The sequence below is a fragment of the Sinocyclocheilus rhinocerous genome, unplaced genomic scaffold, assembly GCF_001515625.1.
Source record: "Sinocyclocheilus rhinocerous isolate Xijiao unplaced genomic scaffold, SAMN03320098_v1.1 scaffold2330, whole genome shotgun sequence".
Classification (NCBI taxonomy): domain Eukaryota; kingdom Metazoa; phylum Chordata; class Actinopteri; order Cypriniformes; family Cyprinidae; genus Sinocyclocheilus; species Sinocyclocheilus rhinocerous.
In genome coordinates, this window is record NW_015630979.1 from 280,430 (window position 1) to 297,684 (window position 17,255).

The window sequence follows — 17,255 nt, forward strand, 5'->3', positions numbered from 1 at the left end:
ATGTGAGCTACAACGCTCCTAAGGACACCCTAAGTTTGCGCCAGGCTTCGGCTTTGACTTTCCATTCACCGGGATTCTCTGACTCAAACTGGTTCTTTTTCATCAACCAACTTCAGCAAAGATCAACTTGAGCCTTCAGATTGCATCAAGCCTTTCTTTCAGACAGACGAGACGTGCAAGTATTCAAACTTAGTCTTATTAATTGATACATTAGGTATCATTTGCATCTTTTTACAAAGGTGTGTTTGAACTACGAATCTTATGTTTCCTTCAGGCGGTAGATCTGCTGAATATCAAATGGTACCATAGTTTCATATTCTTATTTCTCTTCTCTTTACTGCGTTAAGCTTTAACCCTTTCCTATACAAACTGTGTGTGTGTGTGTGTGTGTGTATGTGTAGGTGTATGTTAGACTAGTTTTTTTTTTAAGTGTTTATGTAGTTAATAAAGTCTTACTTGTATCACACTTGATGTTGTTCATTGTTTGCTCATAACTGGAGTCACTTAATCATTCAGATTTATGCTACAAGCTCTTTGTAGAATTGTACAGTAAGAAAGTTATTTCCCTTAACCAGGAAATTAACGTTCTTAGAATTGACAGACAGTTGACCCTGAGAGGTCAAGTAAATATCTACAGCGGATCTAAATATTTGTAATTAATTATAACTAGTTATGATTAATTATTCATATTTCCCCATGAGCTGATTCGCTACAAGAGGTAAAAGGACCTCTGGCAGGAAGCCTCAAATCATTTGTTGCATTACATGGTTTTGAGCTCTGACATCAGAAATGTAGATATTAAGTCTCCCGCATAAAACTTTGTGAGACGAAATATAGTCGTACTGCCTCAAATCAGGATTTCATACATTGTATACAGAGTTTCCACAGCCAGGTGGTTTGTTTTTAACGCAAACTCATAAACTGAACAGCTGTAAAATCTGTGTCAGAAAGATGAAGCAGATGGGGTGTGATGAAGGCAGCTGATATAAAAATGTTTGGATGAGAGAGCGGAGAGACAGCTGGGGGCATTTTAGCCCTCTATTCTTCACCTGAGGGTGGGACTCTGTGGGTTTTGGGATGTGTGGGGGAATGCACAGCGGGGTTGCGTCCTCACAATAGGGCCATCTGACCCTCATTGTGAAGGTAACAGCTGGTAGGCGGCCACTCGCGAGCCACCCAGCCGACAGCTTGTGCCAACAAAGGCAGACTGAAAGCATTCAACAGAAGACTTGTCCTCGCAACGTTAGTCATCCAAAGGCCATAATCACCCCTTCCTTCCCAGTCCAATGAAGAGGAAAAGCAAGGCATGGCATTCCAGAACATATATACTGTACCCTGTGATACAATAATGGCACATGCATTTGTGAGCCAACCATATGCTGGTTTAATTACCAAAAAAAAAACACCACAAAAATACTTTAGCATAAGAACAGGGTAATCAATTAGTACCATAGTCCCAACATCTGCCTGCTCATTGAAAAGCTGGGATTATTTAAGCCTAGAAAGAATTTGCTTTGAGGATTTGGGGGAAAAAAAAAGTTACGCCCAGAATTGAATTCTGTCATCATTTACTTACCCACATATCATTCCAAACTTTCTTTCTGCTGTGAAACATACAGTAAAATAATATATTTTGAGAAATGTCTTAGTGTTTTTTGGAAGTCAATAGTCACCAAAACTATTTGGCTACCAACATTCTTCTACATTCAAATATCTTATTTTATGTTTCACAGAATAAAATGTTGAAAACAGGTTTAAAACAACATAACTGATGACACAATATTGATTTTTTTGGGGTGAACTATCCCTTTAAGATTACTATTTAAACTTGCTTTGAATATAATTTGTAACACCAAAAATGGTTGTTGAAATGAAAACTCATTACAGTTGTCGGTCGCCAGTGAGAGAGAACTCTGAAACTGTGACATTGATGGTTTAAAAACTGACCCTACCTAATTTCACAGCTCTACCACTTTTAGCATCTTCACGACAAGGTGTTAAATGCATTTGCCCTCATTTAGATTAAATGTGTCAGTCTACAGTGACCTTTTCATCGCCGTCACCCTTCACTGCACCCAACACAAGTGGCTTCCTCTGGAATACCATCAGTCCTTTAGCTCAGAGCATGGCAGGCACGTAGCACTGCTGTCTAAGCATTTTTATTAGCAATTAGGCCGGTCTTGTAGCTCTAAGACAGTCTAAAGAGAGAGTGACTGTTAATCCCATTATTTATTCAGAGGAGCTTTAGGAGCCACAGCTTGACCAGAGGTGGGCTTTCCCCATCCAACTAGAGCTGCTTACAGAAAACACTCATCAAAACCAGCAAACAGAAAATGAAAGCAACAAGAGGAAATCTTTGAGTCTATCAGGTCTAAACCTCTAAAATCAAATTCATCAACACAATCAGTGCAGGAGAAGTTTGGTAGGATTACATATGTTGAGTTTCTGTTTTCAGATCATGAAAAATAACAGAACTTAAAATGCTATTTGTGTAACAGTGTTGACATTTTAAGCTTGATGAAATTTTCTCATGACATTAAAAATTGGGCAAATCAAAAACATTTGTTTTAAAGACAAGTTAGTGTTACAGTATAGACATTTTGGTGGTGCTTCTTATATACACAACTTGGTCATGCCTGGATTTAAAAGGGTAGACATACTGCATCTCTTTCCCACCACAGGATATATTTAAAATAATTTGTTTAGTCATTCAGGTAAACAAATAAAAACAAACGTGGTCAAAACAAATCAGTAAGACAAATCAATTCAGTGAGCTGACCTTAAGAACTAGATCAATTTATGGACAAATCATTGAATGTTTCAGACCAGTTTTGTGAACCAGATCAACTGCTTCATTAAAAAGACCTGACTCAAAAGAATGTCCAAACCATGAATGAATCAATCATTGCTACTTCTCTAAGAAACGTATGTCGAATAACAACTTAAATTCTGGCCTTTTTTCAAACAAATCTATCATAGGAACACACTGTATTCCAAATCTTCTGATACCATACAATAGCTCTGCGTAACAAACAGACCAAAATTGAAGTAGTTATTATCTGAGAACATTGCTTTCCAGTGGGCTATTCGATGCACATTCACGAGAGTATCACGACGCATGTGTGTGTTGCTGCTGACTAGGGTTGTGGCGGTGAGGAAATTTTCCCACCGGTTAATCGACGTGTGACAAAACCGGTAATACCGGTATCACCGCGGGGGCGGGGCGTTCCCTCTTTTCCTCACTTTCCTTCGCTTTTAAATAGCTTGTAAAAGCGGCGTGCGCATTTTACTTTCACTTTGAAATAGCGGCAATTTGGCGTAAAGCTGCGGCTTAACACCGGTATCACCGTCAATCGCGGCAAGCATACTGCTGACACAGAAGCCGCCGCTCTGACGTAGAACCTGCATGCGCTGAGCCTTGTTTACAAGCAGACGAATGCACAAGCATGCGTCCTGGTACTGTTGTGAATGCGCACTGAAGACTGACACGGAAGAGAAATTGTTGAATAAAATCATTATTTTTGTTTTCTTTGCACACAAGAAGTATTCTTGTAGCTTCATAAAATTAAGGCTGCACCACTGATGTCACATGGACTAGGGATGCACCGGATGTTCGGCAACCAAAATTATTTGGCCGAAAATAGCAATAAGTGAAAAAAAGAACGAATAAATAAAGAAAACGAATAAATTGTACCGAACAATGACGTTACGCGATCAAACAGAGGCGCGCACTAATGCAGCAAACATGACAGCAGTGTGGAGGCATTTGTCCGAGAAAGACGCAAAAATCATTATATAAGCACCGACAGCGAGAGACTGTTGCATTGCATGTCTTCGATGAGAAGAGGAAGGGTGGTTATTGCTGGTTACTGTATGATGATTGAAATCGTGAAATGGCCTCGAACGATTAGTAAATATACTGCAGAACGTTATGTTTTCTAATACACACATGAATTGCATGTATTCAAACAGGGCTGCACGAGGTTGCGGCGCCAGGGTTCAAAGTCCAATGTGCGAGGAAAATCTGCGCTGAAACTGCTGCTCAGTATAATTTTTATGCTTTTTTAAAATAAAATAAGAAAAGTAAGACAATAATGATAATAATAATTACAACAGTTCTGTTAATACATTTATTATATCACTCACACATAGTGTTCAAACTGAGATCTGTAATATTTTCTAATGTTTTAAAAGAATTCTGTTCTGCTCAGCAAGGCTGTATTTATTTGTACAGTAAAAAACAATAAATGATAACTGATTCAAGAAAGGGGTGTCAAAAATGGCCAACAAATATTTTACTAACTTATTAATTTTAAGTTAAATTGTGCTTTGTTTGTTATAGTGTCTGCTAGAATGTTAAAAAATGTTCAGTGTTAAGTAAATATTTTTAAATTGTTGTTTTGTAATTGTTTTTTCTTTGAAAAGCTAGACAAAAGCACATTTTGGCTATTTAATTTATGCAATGGTGAAAAAATTGGCAAAATATATTAGGGGTGTAAATCGGATGGTTCGTCACGATACGATACGATACGATAGCGATTCTCATACCCAGCGATACGATATTTGCCGATACTTCAAAAATTCTATGACACGATTTCGATACGATTCGATACAGGAGAATATCGATCGATATATCGATATTATTATATTATATACATATTTTAAACAACCATCTACATTTTTATTAACTCACAACTGCAACCAAAACATATAACATGAACATTTATCTTACATTTTTAAAACTTTATTTGATACTTTTTTGGCTGCTACTATGGGCTCAGTGCTAAAACCATTTCTACAGATAAGCAATAGCAGAAAATAAATACATACAATATAACAAAGACACAAATTCAATAAACAGTGCTTTTAAGGTTTTTTAGGTAGATCTAAAAGAAATTTTCAGGTACAGAAATGTAATAATCTAATGTAAAATGACACTGCATAGTCTTCACTGTATAGATTAAATATAGATTAATCCTTATAAAAGTTGTTCATTCAAAATCAGTGAGATTTTTTTATTTGACAGAAGTTTTCTGTTAGTCTGCTTTCACTTTAAGAAAAGCACGGATCCAATATACACGTGTTTTCTTTCTCAACTGTATACGTTAAGACAGTGTTTCCCAACCGGGGTGCCGCGGCTAGCCAAAAAGCATCTATTATATAATATCCATTTCTGATGTCGCCAATAATTAGAGATGCACCGAAATTTCGGCTGCCGAATTAGTTCACCGCTCAGGTTTCACTTTCACGTGGTGTGACGCTCTGCGTATTATCCCGCTCTATGTGTGTGCGCTCCGCTCAGTTGCTCCACTCATATACCGTTCATGCTCATCGGAACAGCAAAGTCCACTCAAAAAATGAGCCGACAGGAAACATCGATGTAGTACAGTATTGTTTCTGTCTGCAATAGCCCTACTGTGTTGTAACATGGTGTGGTATATGGGCAACTCTGGTAACGCTGCCCTCTCATTCATTGATCTGCTAACCGCTATGTTATGCTCACGTGTTCTGATAACAATAGCTTTCTAGGACTAAACATTATTTGGATAATTGGTAAAAAAAAAAAAAAAAAAAAAATATCTGTATGACATTATATTCTGCAGTTCTTCCCTGTTGTACCGAATATCTATACTTTTCAAATTATCATATAGAAGTTAGAAATTCAAATATTGTGACAAAATTAATTTTGTAGGGTGCCACAAGTTTGTTAAAATTTCTAAAGGGTGCCGCGACTAAAAAAAGGTTGGGAAACACTGCGTTAAGACATAGGCATAACCGATTGTGTTTACTAGGATATTCACCAAGGCGCACATGTTGATGTAATTTGGTCTGTATTTGTTCATCCATGCACAAAAAAGCCGAAGAGAGCTCAATTAGGTATTAGCGCGCTGTCGATGTGGCTGTCTGTATACGTGCGTAATTACGACGTAATTCCATCAACTATCCCGAGCGTCTTTTACCCTTGCCCTTCAGGCAGTCTTATCGTCCCGACACGTGAGTTTGAACGAGAATGCACTATCGATGGATCGTTACACCCCTAAAATATATGGGGGGAAAATGCGAAAAACCGTGTTCGGTATTCAGCCTTCGGCCCAGTGTTTCGTTTTGTTCAGCTTCGGCCAAGAACTTTTATTTCGGTGTATCCCTAACATGGACTATTTTAACAATGTCCTTACTAACTTTTTGGGCCTTGAACATGTCAGTTGCATTGCTGTCAGAAAGATCTTGAATTTCATCAAAAATATCTTAATTTGTGTTTCGAAGATGAATGAAGGTCTTACGGGTTTGGTATGACATGAGGGTGAAGAATTAATGACAGAATTCTCATTTTGGGGTAAAACTATCCCTTTAACCCTAAGAACTGGAACAAACTGATTCATGAACAGATCATTCAGACCAGTTCAGACTGATTCACTGAAAAGATCTGATTAAAAAAAATTATTCATTCACAGTTGTGTCAAATAACGACTTATATTGTGGCCTTTTATCGCACAAATCTTTGACATGAATATAGTGCACAAGTCACATGAATGACTAATGCATTTATGGTGCTGTTGAGTTATGTTTGGAGACTGGCAGCTCAATTATATTAAAAAGTATGGCCAGAATAATACTCAACAGAACAAAGTCATACACGTTTGGACCAACATGAGATTTGTGTGACAAAAGGCCAGAATTTAAGTCGTTATTTGACACAAGTTCATGAGACCAGGCGCGATGTCCAAACTGAATGATTCATTCTTTTGAGTCAGATCTTTTCAGTGAATCAGTTGAGCTGGTTCACAAAACTGGTCTGAATGATCTGTTCATGAATCAGTTTGAAAGTAATGACACAATTTTCAGTTTGGAGTAATCTATACCTCTACGTGTTTTATATATATATATATATATATATATATATATATATATATATATATATTAAAAGACAACTAAAAATAAATATACTGTACACTACCTTGAGACATTTATCTGACAGTGTGCGTGTTGTGGGTGAACATAAAGGCCTTGAGTGCAATGATAAATACAGAAAACAGTCAGCAACAACCGTGGATTTACAAACAGGTGTATCAACAAACCAGGGATTATCAACTTCCCATGCATGTCCTCCTGTGTACTTAAATCCAAATGCACAAAAGCCTCATTAGGCAAAACCCATGTGATAATGTACAAGGAAATACATTTACACAATTTAAAATGAAAACGAAAATCAGTTATTGTACAACAAGCCAAAGAGAAAAAGCACTAACAAGCACTTATAAATCAAGGCAATGCCATGATTTACTTGAACTATGGCAATACCATGATAGTACCATATGTATTCGTGGAGTGATATGGATATGTTAATCACTCAGTGCCATGGAATATATCAGAGTATTAGTACTTTGATATACCATGGCATTACCATCACTTTGCCATTACATAGTAAGAATGACCATGCCTAAAGAACCTCTTTCCATATTATTATTTTGAAAAACTTGTGTGCCTGAAGAGAATGCCTTAAAACGTTTAAGGAAATGTTATTGTCTTTCCCCAAGGGAGTGAATAAACAGGAAGATGATCATACAAATGCACCTACCCTTCACGTCTCCGGCCAGCGCTTTCCATGTCGGCGAGTACTGGATACAGTGTCCGCACCACGACGAGTAGAACTGAAGCAGCCAGGCGCTGGAGGAGTTCAACACGGTCTGCTTTAGGCTGTCGCTGCTCAGTATAACCACTGGATCCTCCTCAGTGTATAACCGAGTTGACTGAGCGAGTCCGAACAGCAGCCCCAACAGAACAACGAGCTTAACGCAAACCGCCACGGCCATTGGAGGTGATGGAAGAAACGCCATACAATTCGAAGCCACTCACTTAAAATGAATTCTCTACATTCAGACTGATTCTGCTCGCTCCTATGGATGACTACATTTAGTAGGGACGTGAGTCTTCTAGAGCATCATCACTGCGCTAAGAGGACGCAGACGCCTATCTTGCACATTCTATCTGCGTATGGGCGACGCATATCATGTATGTGGCGCGTTTACGTAATAACAATTCTTCGGTGTATGGTACTCTAATATAATCAAAATTGTTTGAAAAAAAAAAAACACACCACAAATGTTGCTAAGAATGAAATATATTTAATCTTGATTGTAGTGTAGTTTAATGTACAGAAACACATAATTGATTTTTAAAAAATCATTAAAATAATGATTGATATGATGAATGATTAAAGACAAAGATTAAATCTCACAAAAAAAGTTAATGTAACGTCACCTCAGAATCAAAAGAAATATACTGCATACAGAAAATGAATTCATTTATTTACTTTGGTGTGTTTGTATTTTGATGTGTTTGTTCACATTGTATAACCATAAGCACATTTTGTCCTGAAATTCTCATTAATGTAATATATCAGTACATGTCGTTTTGAGTTTTTTTTTGTAATTCCCATTATTCTCCATGATGATTTGCATTATATTCTCATTACTGTAATAAAGTAGCCTATTACTTTTAATTCATCAAGTAAACAAATGACTGTGATACATTACTTTTGATTTAAATCAGCTGATATTAAAAGCAATACAAATAATACTAATATGACATATAAATACTTTAAAATGTAAATAATATCATTTTTTAAGAATAATATCAAGAATTTCAGTAATGAGAATAATATGTTTTTCTTTACAGTAATTGCAAAAGTGGAAATTGTGTGAAAATGTGTTGTCATGAACATTTCATAATGCAAAAAAACTGCTCTAAATGGTCCTAAAACAGTTTTATGGGTTTACGTTCCTCAAGCAAAACATAATTTGTTGAAATATGACTTGGACATGCTCTTGACAGGATTTGTAAGATTCCCCCAAAAAGAAAACAACAACATATCAAAGAACATATCAGAGATGCAAGTATGAAAATGTCAAGATTCTGAAACTTGTCTTTTAGGTTGAAAAGTGCATATGATTTAGGGCTAATATTGTGTCATCCAAAAGAAGACTGAAAATCTCCTCAGTCAGATGCATTTTCACAGTGTACTGGTCAGCACTGTAGTCTAGCCAAGTTCTCTCCTCATTATGAAGTTCCTGAATCTAGAAATAGATCAAAAGACAAAATCAGACATTTTCAGTTCTAACATTTACTGCAGTCTTAGCTAAAGTTACACCAAGACCACTAATTTCACAAGCAAGCGTATTATTATAGGAGTGCCTTTACACACACCAGTATAAAGTCCACTCTGTCTCTCTTGGCGTACCAGTATTTGCACAGTTTTTGGAGCATCTCTGTCATCTGTTGCTCGCTTCGCTCTAAATTCAGAATTTTCTGTATCTCTTTTCTCACGGCAGCCTGCAAATAACATTAGATTAACACACTTTAAATGTTCTTTAAAGTACTTTAATCAAAATGTTAGTTCACCTGAAAAAAAAAAAAATATATATATTTATATATAATATTATATATATATATAATAAAACAAAAACTTTGCATGAATATTATTTTAATGGTTCATACAGCTGATTGCAAATTGTTTTACCTTTAAAAATGTGACTGAAACTTGACTGGATTGCAGAGCTGAGATCACAGATTGATCATCTATATTCTGGGCAGATTGTTTTGTCCTTAACAGATCACCCCAAATCTCATGAAGTACATCAGATGTTAACTGAAAGATCACCTACAGTGTAAAATGAATAAGGTTTAGATTAGAATTGTGTTCCTCTCATTCATTTAGCATTTTTATAGTCATTTGTTATGTACACGTTCCTATAGACTAACCTGCCGATAACATTTGCGACTATCATCGTCTAATAAATAGCTTGGTGTTTCATAAAGGTCGAGAGTGTCTTCATTTGCTTGGCCACACAGAATCTCCACTGCAGCGTCCACTAATCTGTACACAATGCCGTCTTCATGGGGCGGCACTTTTATCTTTGGTGGCATGTCGGGTTGGGCCTGATGCCACTGATCCAAGACACATGGCATAAAATGACCATCCTCACCTTTTCTGACTTCCTAAATATCAAAGAGAAAAGTGCAGTAATAGTAAACAAAAATGAAATTTTTCAATTATTCAAATTTCATGCACAGATATTATTTTACACGGGTATTTTATTCTTCACTAAAGCATATTCTACAGTTGTTTTGACAACTTACAGTATCTGTAGAGTGATTGTCATGCAATGCTTTAATCCTTTGTCTCTTTCTATTATCCTGAGCACAGTGAACTCCATCTTTATCCAGCTCTTCTGTCAGCTTAGCATCCTCATGGTGCCTGTTTTGATGGAGCTCATTATGATGGAGCTCAAAGTCGGTCTGTAAAATACAGGTGCTTAGTGATAGGTACAACTGCTGTATGCTATACGATAAAGTTTGTGAAAACAATGAAAAAATGAAAATTCTGTCATAATTTAATCATTCTCATGTTTTTAACACCTAGTAAAAAAGTCATATATTTTAAAATACATTTATTTCATATAAGTATAGTTCAAATCTGTTAACATATTTACTGACATATTGCTCAAGACTTACTGATATAAAAATTATAATTCAACTTTATTTGGAGAACTACTCACAATGCACATTTCTTAATATTAAGCATAAAATGTGTTTTAATGTCACTATTGATGAGGATTGTATAATCTTTGAATAATATTAGTCTTTAAGTGCCATATATTTAAAGTGTACCTGAAGTATACTTGGAATAGTTCCACTTTAGCACAATCAAATATACTTCAGTATATCTTTAGTTGGACTTCAGCACTACTTCCACACAATTAAAGTGCATCAAGTATAAAATTAGTTGTTCCAATTTCAGCAAGTATAACAGTCTAGTATACTAAAAGTACAATTGCAGGGTATTTTTATTAAGTACATAAATATGTAAATGTATTTGTAGTTTACTTAGGATGAAATAAATGTGTTTCAAATACATTTTAGTATATTTATTTTTCTCTAGGGTGTATGACTCTGTTTGCAAGAATTGTTGATGCTGCTCTTTTACAATGAAATCATACAGTGACTAGATGCTGTTGAGCTTCAGTAAGGACAAAAAGCACAATCAGTACATAAGTCTTACGCTATATTACAAGTTTTCTGAAGCTTTCTGATGAGTTACACATAGTTTGTGTGAGGAACAGACATATCGAATTTAGTTTACTATCATTATAGCCCTATACATTGTATACTGTAATAGAATGGAATAACAGAATAGAAAAATAAGATACATATACTGTATAGTGTAACGCAGTAAAGCACTGTACAAGGTTTGAGGTCAGTGAAACACCACTGGTTCTTGTGTGTCTCGTAACTGAATTCTCGTGTCGGGATGTGTCAGTTTTTGTGCTACTTTGTGTGTTTTTTTTGGTTTTTTTTGGTCTGGTCTCTGGTCATTGTACTTTGTTTTGTTTTGTTTTTTGAAAGAAGTCTGCATTTATTTTATCAACAGTCAACAGTAATATTGTGAAATATTATTACAAATTAAATTGTTTTCTAGTTTAATATATTGGTAACACTTTAGTATAGGTACCAATTCTCACTATTAATTAGTTGTTTATTAGCATGCCTATTATTAAAATATAGGCTGTTTATTAGTACTTATAAAGCACAAATTCTGCATGACCATATTCTACACCCCTAATCCTATACCCAGTACCTAAACTTAACAAGTACCTTACTAACTATTAATAAGCAGCAAATTAGGAGATTATTGAAGCAATAGTCATAGTTAATGGTTTGTTAACAGTGAGAATTGGACCTTAAAATAAAGTGTGACTGATATACAAGTAATTTTAAAAGTAATTTTTTCCTTGTTAGGCAAAGCTGAATTTTTAGCAACCATTACTTCAGTCTTCAGTGTCACATGATCCTTCAGAAATCATTCTAATATGCTGATTTGCTGCAAGAAGAAACATTTCTTATTTTTTATCAATGTTGAAAACAGTTGTGCTGCTTAATATTTTTGGGGAAACTGTGATACAGATTCTTTGATGGATAGAATCTTTTTAGAAAGAAATTTTATGAATGTTTTACTGTCAAAAAATTTTTACTTACCTAAAATTTTTGAATGCTATAGTGTACATACTTTCACTATATGCAAAAGAGCTACATTTATCTTATACATCTCATTTTGCGTTCCACAGAAGAAAGAAGGTCAAACCGGTTTGGAATGACATGAGGGTGATTAAATGGTTACAGAATTTTCATTTTTGAGTGAACTATTCCTTTAAGTGCTTGGTGTGACTTACTCTTGGTGAGGACATTTCAAAGGCATGTGAAAGGTTTCTTGCTCCATCTGACATGTCTTCCTGAGGTTCTTTTTTTCGTGTGCGTGTGGTGTTTGTAGGTATGGTCTCATCTCTAGGAGGACACTGACTATGTATATGTCCTCTTTGTCCATCTGCCGACGATGTGACCTTCTGTTGTTTATCTCTCTTTGCCCTAGGCTGCTCCTCGTCTGAGAAGGGATCTTCATCCACCCCAGTCTCTACATCACTACTATGTTCTCTGTGTATGTAAGCGATGTCCTCGGCTCTGACCAGGACACCGTGGCTTTTGTCGCAGCTGAAGTACTTCACACCTATAAAAGTTCCATTGTGGTTTCCATTAGGGGCGTCCAAAGCAACACCAGCCCAAAACCCATTCGCAAACGCCGTGAGGCCTTTATATTTCAGCACACCCGGTCTGGAGTTACACACAAGAACTCTGTCTCCAATTTGAAAGGAGGACAATGGATCCGAGATTTCATTTCTCGCATCTTCAGGAAGTGAGCAAGTGTATTCCGAACAGTTGTTTTCCTCTGCATCCTCACATAGAGCTCCATTAGTATCATCGTTTACCTCCTTTCCTCTCAGACTCTGAGACTCTTTTCTTTTCAGAGACAAGTCCACAGGGAGAGGAGGGAGGTTCTCGCTGTTAATTGAGAGATCTTCTACAGAATCAGGTGGAGCTGGAAGTTCCTCCTCACTGGTCCATGTAATAATCTCAAAGGCAGGAGGAGGAGGAGGACAACCGTAGCTGTCAAGACCTGATGTGGCTCCTCCTTTAACGGATGGAGGGAGTTCTGCACTTCCGTAAGACAAAACCTCATCTACAGGAGAGAGAATTTCTGACAGGGTCGACTCTACAGTCGCTTGTCTTTCATAACGTGGCGGTGTACAGCGTCCTTCCTGTTTATTGTTCAAATCATCTGGTACCACAGTGTACTTTTCGGCAAAAACTAAAGAGCAACTACTTGCTTGAGCTGCTTCAATCTTCTCCTCATCGAGACAGTCCCTTTCTTCTTCAGACCAAGCGAGTGCTTCACTATGAAATGAAATTGCCTCTGACTTCTCATCTATCTCAGACAGACTGACATCACAAGACGGACTATCCTCAGCCTTTCTTATTTCCACACTTACCGCTTCCAGAATTAAGTTTTCAATAAGTGGATTGTCTGTGACCGTCTCATTTGTACACGCCTGAGATTTTTGTTCAGGAAACTCATTGGTTTTATCGGTTTTGGAGTATGAAAGAGATGACTTCCATTGCCCCCCGGCATCCTGGTCACAGATATTGTGGTTGTTGTTCAGCGTCAGCACACTGTGCAGTCTCTGATTGTTCTGTACATTTAGAGCTGTGGTATCTGGTGTTGTGCTGCCATGGACCACGTTTGTCGTCTTTATGTCTTCTTGCTCCTTGGGTTTAAGATGGCTCTTCTTAGAGTCCAATCGGAGATCATCTTTTTTGTCAGATGACAAACTGGACACTATTGGGGCTCGGAGTGAATCTGAACGAGGCTCACGGTTGAGTGTGAAATGCTGGATATTTAATACCGGCTTCATTGGCACTTCAGCTGGATGTTGTGGTCTTTCTCTCTTGAGTGTGCAGGTGTCCTCATAAAGCCCTTGTACCTTCTTCTGAGTGTCTTGTTCTGAAAATGTTATCAAATATTCTCTATTGTCAAAAATCCCGAAGGAATGTTAATGGATAACATAATTTGGAACCAATCCTAACTAATAATAACAATAATTGCAGTTTTTGAAAGAAGTCTCTTCTGCTCACCAAGGCTGCATTTATTTGATAAAAAATACAGGAAACCATAATATTGTAAAATATTATTACAATTTAAAACAACTGTTTTCTGTTTTAATATACTTTAAAATATAAATTATTCCTGTGATGCAAAGCTGAGCCTTTACCCAGCCATTACTCCAACCTTTTCTTCAGTCTTCAGTGCCACATGATCCTTCAGAAATCATTCTAATATGCAGATATTTTATCATTGTTGGAAGCTGTTGTGCTGCCTAATTTTTTTTTTCTCGAACCTGTGATACCTTTTTCAGGATTCTTTGATGAATAAAAAGTTCAAAATAGAAATCTTTTCTAACAATATAAGTCTTTACCATCACTTTTTATCAATTTAACATTACCTTGCTGAATAAAAATATAAATTTCTTCCAAAAAAAGAAAGATAAAAAATGTACTGACCCCAAACTTTTGATTGCAGTATATATATTGTTACAAAATATTTCTATTTAAAATAAATGCTGTTCTATTTAACGTTTTATTCATCAAAAAATCCTAAAAAAAAAAAAAATCACGGGTTCCAAAAAACATTAAGCAGCAACTGTTTCCAACATCGATAATAAATCAGGGTTACCGTGATTTTTCCAAGTAAGACATGTTCCTGGATCAACATCTTTTTGGACAACATTATTGTCCAAAAATATAGAACTAACCCAATCCCTACCCCTAAACCTAACCCTACCCATAATTTATCCCTAAAATCAGAGGGAAATGATGGTTGAATAACAAGTGTGTAGAAGCACCCAACTCTGGTTGTAAGGCTAAAATTGACATTTCCTGTAAACTTATCCCTCAATTCTGATTGGTTGATTGGAATGTTGTTCCAGGAACATGTTGTACTTGGTGAAATCACATTTACCATCAATCAGCATATAAGAATGATTTAAAGAATCACATGACACTGAGGGCTGGAGTAATGGTTGATGAAAATTCAGCTTTGCATTACAGTAATAAATTACATTTTTAAGTATATTAAAATATAAAACTGTAATTGTGCTTCCAATTTTAGTTGATGTAGTCTGATCTTATTTGATTCTAAGAGAAACTCTCTTTGATCCCATTAGGACTGGTTCTGATTTCTTTTTGGACTTTTTTTGACATTGTAACAGTTTTGCATTGTTTATGTGCAGTCACATGCTATAAGTGCCACAGTAAATCAGTATGGGCATTGAGTCATTCTGCTCACAGGATGAGTCAGCAGAAACTAGACATAGCCTAGTGTAAATGAATTGCAGTACACTCAATAACAACAGAAAGACATCTATCAAAGAGAAAACTGTGAAAAAGTAAAATCAGACTATATGATGTCTGACTGCTGTCTTTCACTGTCTGAAATGAAGATGAAGACTGATAATTAAGCGTTCTATTAACAGAAAAAATGTGTTCATGGAAAGCTTCAAAATCCCCAAAACACAGAACCCTCTACCCACCATTAACTTCAGGTCCTGATTTCAAAGCCTTCACAGAGTCACGCTGACATGAAGTGCTTCCACATTCAGTCTTGCTGATTCTTTCTGGACTGATAAGGTGAAGAGAAGCCTGGTTCTGTCGGCTGTACCTGTGAGAGGGACTGGCTGGAGGATTATTTGATTCTGCGACTTGCAGAATATCCTGCTCGGCCGGGACGAATTCCACTTGGTTCCTCTTCCTTCCTAAAGTCCACATTTCATCTGATGACAACAGCCTCCTCAAACCTACCTTACCCAACAAGCTGAAGGAAAACAAGCAAAAATACATTTTACAAAATATATGAACAATGAACAATATTTTTTTTACATCATTTATTAATATAGTTTCATGTTAACTAAAAAAAAATATATAGTACTGTTCATTATTAAATCATTTACATTCATAATAGATTGACTAAAATGAATTTGTGCAACTTTATATATTAAAAATATATTAGTATATGCTTAGAATATACTTTATGAAAATAGGTTCCAAAAGGTGGTTTTCATAGTGATACAATTGATGAACCATTTCAGAAACCTTTCAGTGAACTTTTTGTTTTAATCTTAGTGTGAAGAATATTTTTGTAATCTGAAGAACCTTTTTACACTCTGTAAAAAATGATTATTTAAAGTTGTAAGTAATTGCGATTATTAGGATATAAGCATACAAGCAAATGCTATTTTAGTCTTTCTACTTCAAAATGTCATGTTTAATTCAATGTGTTAATTTCTGATTCTAATTATTTGTTAAATTTACAAAAAAATTCTGAGTGAAAATTGTTTAAAGCAAATCCTAAACCATTTTCCCCCCATAAATGTTAAATAGTCTTCACAGAACCATCAATGCTAAAAACAACCTTCATTTTTGTGTATGTACACATAAATGTGAAGATAGATTAATAAATGCTGTAAGAGTATTGTTAATTGATTCATTCATGATACCTAATAAACTAATGTTAACAAACTGAAGTCTTACCCTTATAATTATAACATCAGTTAATCTTTATCCCATATGAAAGAAAAGACATTCTCTGAAATATGAGATCTATTAGAATCTTAGAATAAATTTAGCAATTTTGTGCAATTACATTAAGTAAGGACTGAGGCTTTTAGCTTCAAACAGAAGCCTCAGTCTCCATTCATTGTAATTACTTGGAAAAAGTAAATAATGTACTTAAGTAAGTACTTAATAGGATGTTCGTTTTTTGAGTAAACTACTGCTTTAATTTTCTATATTAAATTACATAACTGACACAGAACTAATGCCTACTCATGCAAAGAGAGAGAGAGAGAGAGAGAGAGAGAGAGAGAGAGAGAGAAATGCCGTCCACCTACCCTGACCTGTTCATGACTGGCATAATGCCATCACAAAGGGGCTGAGTCGCGAGCAAGCAGCCAGAGGAACAGTAGACTGTCCTCCTTCAGGTCCCCTGTGAGACGCTGCTGCCACTCCCCAAATATCGTGTCAACTCGCAGTTGCAGTGGAGCCGGTGGCTGAGAGAGCAGTCATCCTGCATCTCTGTCTACAGCTATGCCCTCTTTTTATTCTCTTTAACTTCCTCCTGCTTGCTTCACTCTCTCTCTCTCTCTTTCATCCAGTAACTGTCTCCTCCCATCCAGCCTCCCCCTCCTCTCTCTCTCTCACTCACTCAATCTATCTATCTCCACTCTATCTCACCGACTTCCTTCCATTTCTCTCTCTCTCTCCAAGGGTAATTACTCTGAGTGGTGCATCGTAGCCAAGACAGACAGTAAATG

The 17,255-nt window shown here is 36.2% G+C and overlaps 2 protein-coding genes across 2 annotated transcripts in view; both read right to left on the reverse strand.

Moving 5' to 3' along the window:
• The window catches only part of LOC107740821 (sulfhydryl oxidase 2-like), a 15,907-nt gene extending 7,940 nt beyond the window's left edge, over positions 1–7,967 (reverse strand). Inside the window, exon 1 of the mRNA XM_016553343.1 lies at positions 7,577–7,967. Within this exon, the coding sequence (XP_016408829.1) occupies positions 7,577–7,835 (259 nt within the window). The 5' untranslated portion in view covers positions 7,836–7,967. The remainder of the gene's footprint in view (positions 1–7,576) is intronic.
• A 960-nt stretch (positions 7,968–8,927) lies between these two features.
• LOC107740822 (centrosome-associated protein 350-like) lies at positions 8,928–16,923 on the reverse strand. The gene is made up of 8 exons (XM_016553344.1): positions 16,833–16,923; positions 15,477–15,757; positions 12,228–13,891; positions 10,138–10,296; positions 9,760–9,996; positions 9,518–9,658; positions 9,205–9,330; positions 8,928–9,074 (listed from the first exon to the last, which is right to left on the reverse strand). Exons 1-8 carry the CDS (start codon positions 16,853–16,855, stop codon positions 8,928–8,930), a joined length of 2,778 nt encoding a protein of 925 aa, XP_016408830.1. The 5' UTR covers positions 16,856–16,923.
• Positions 16,924–17,255: the final 332 nt, after the last annotated feature.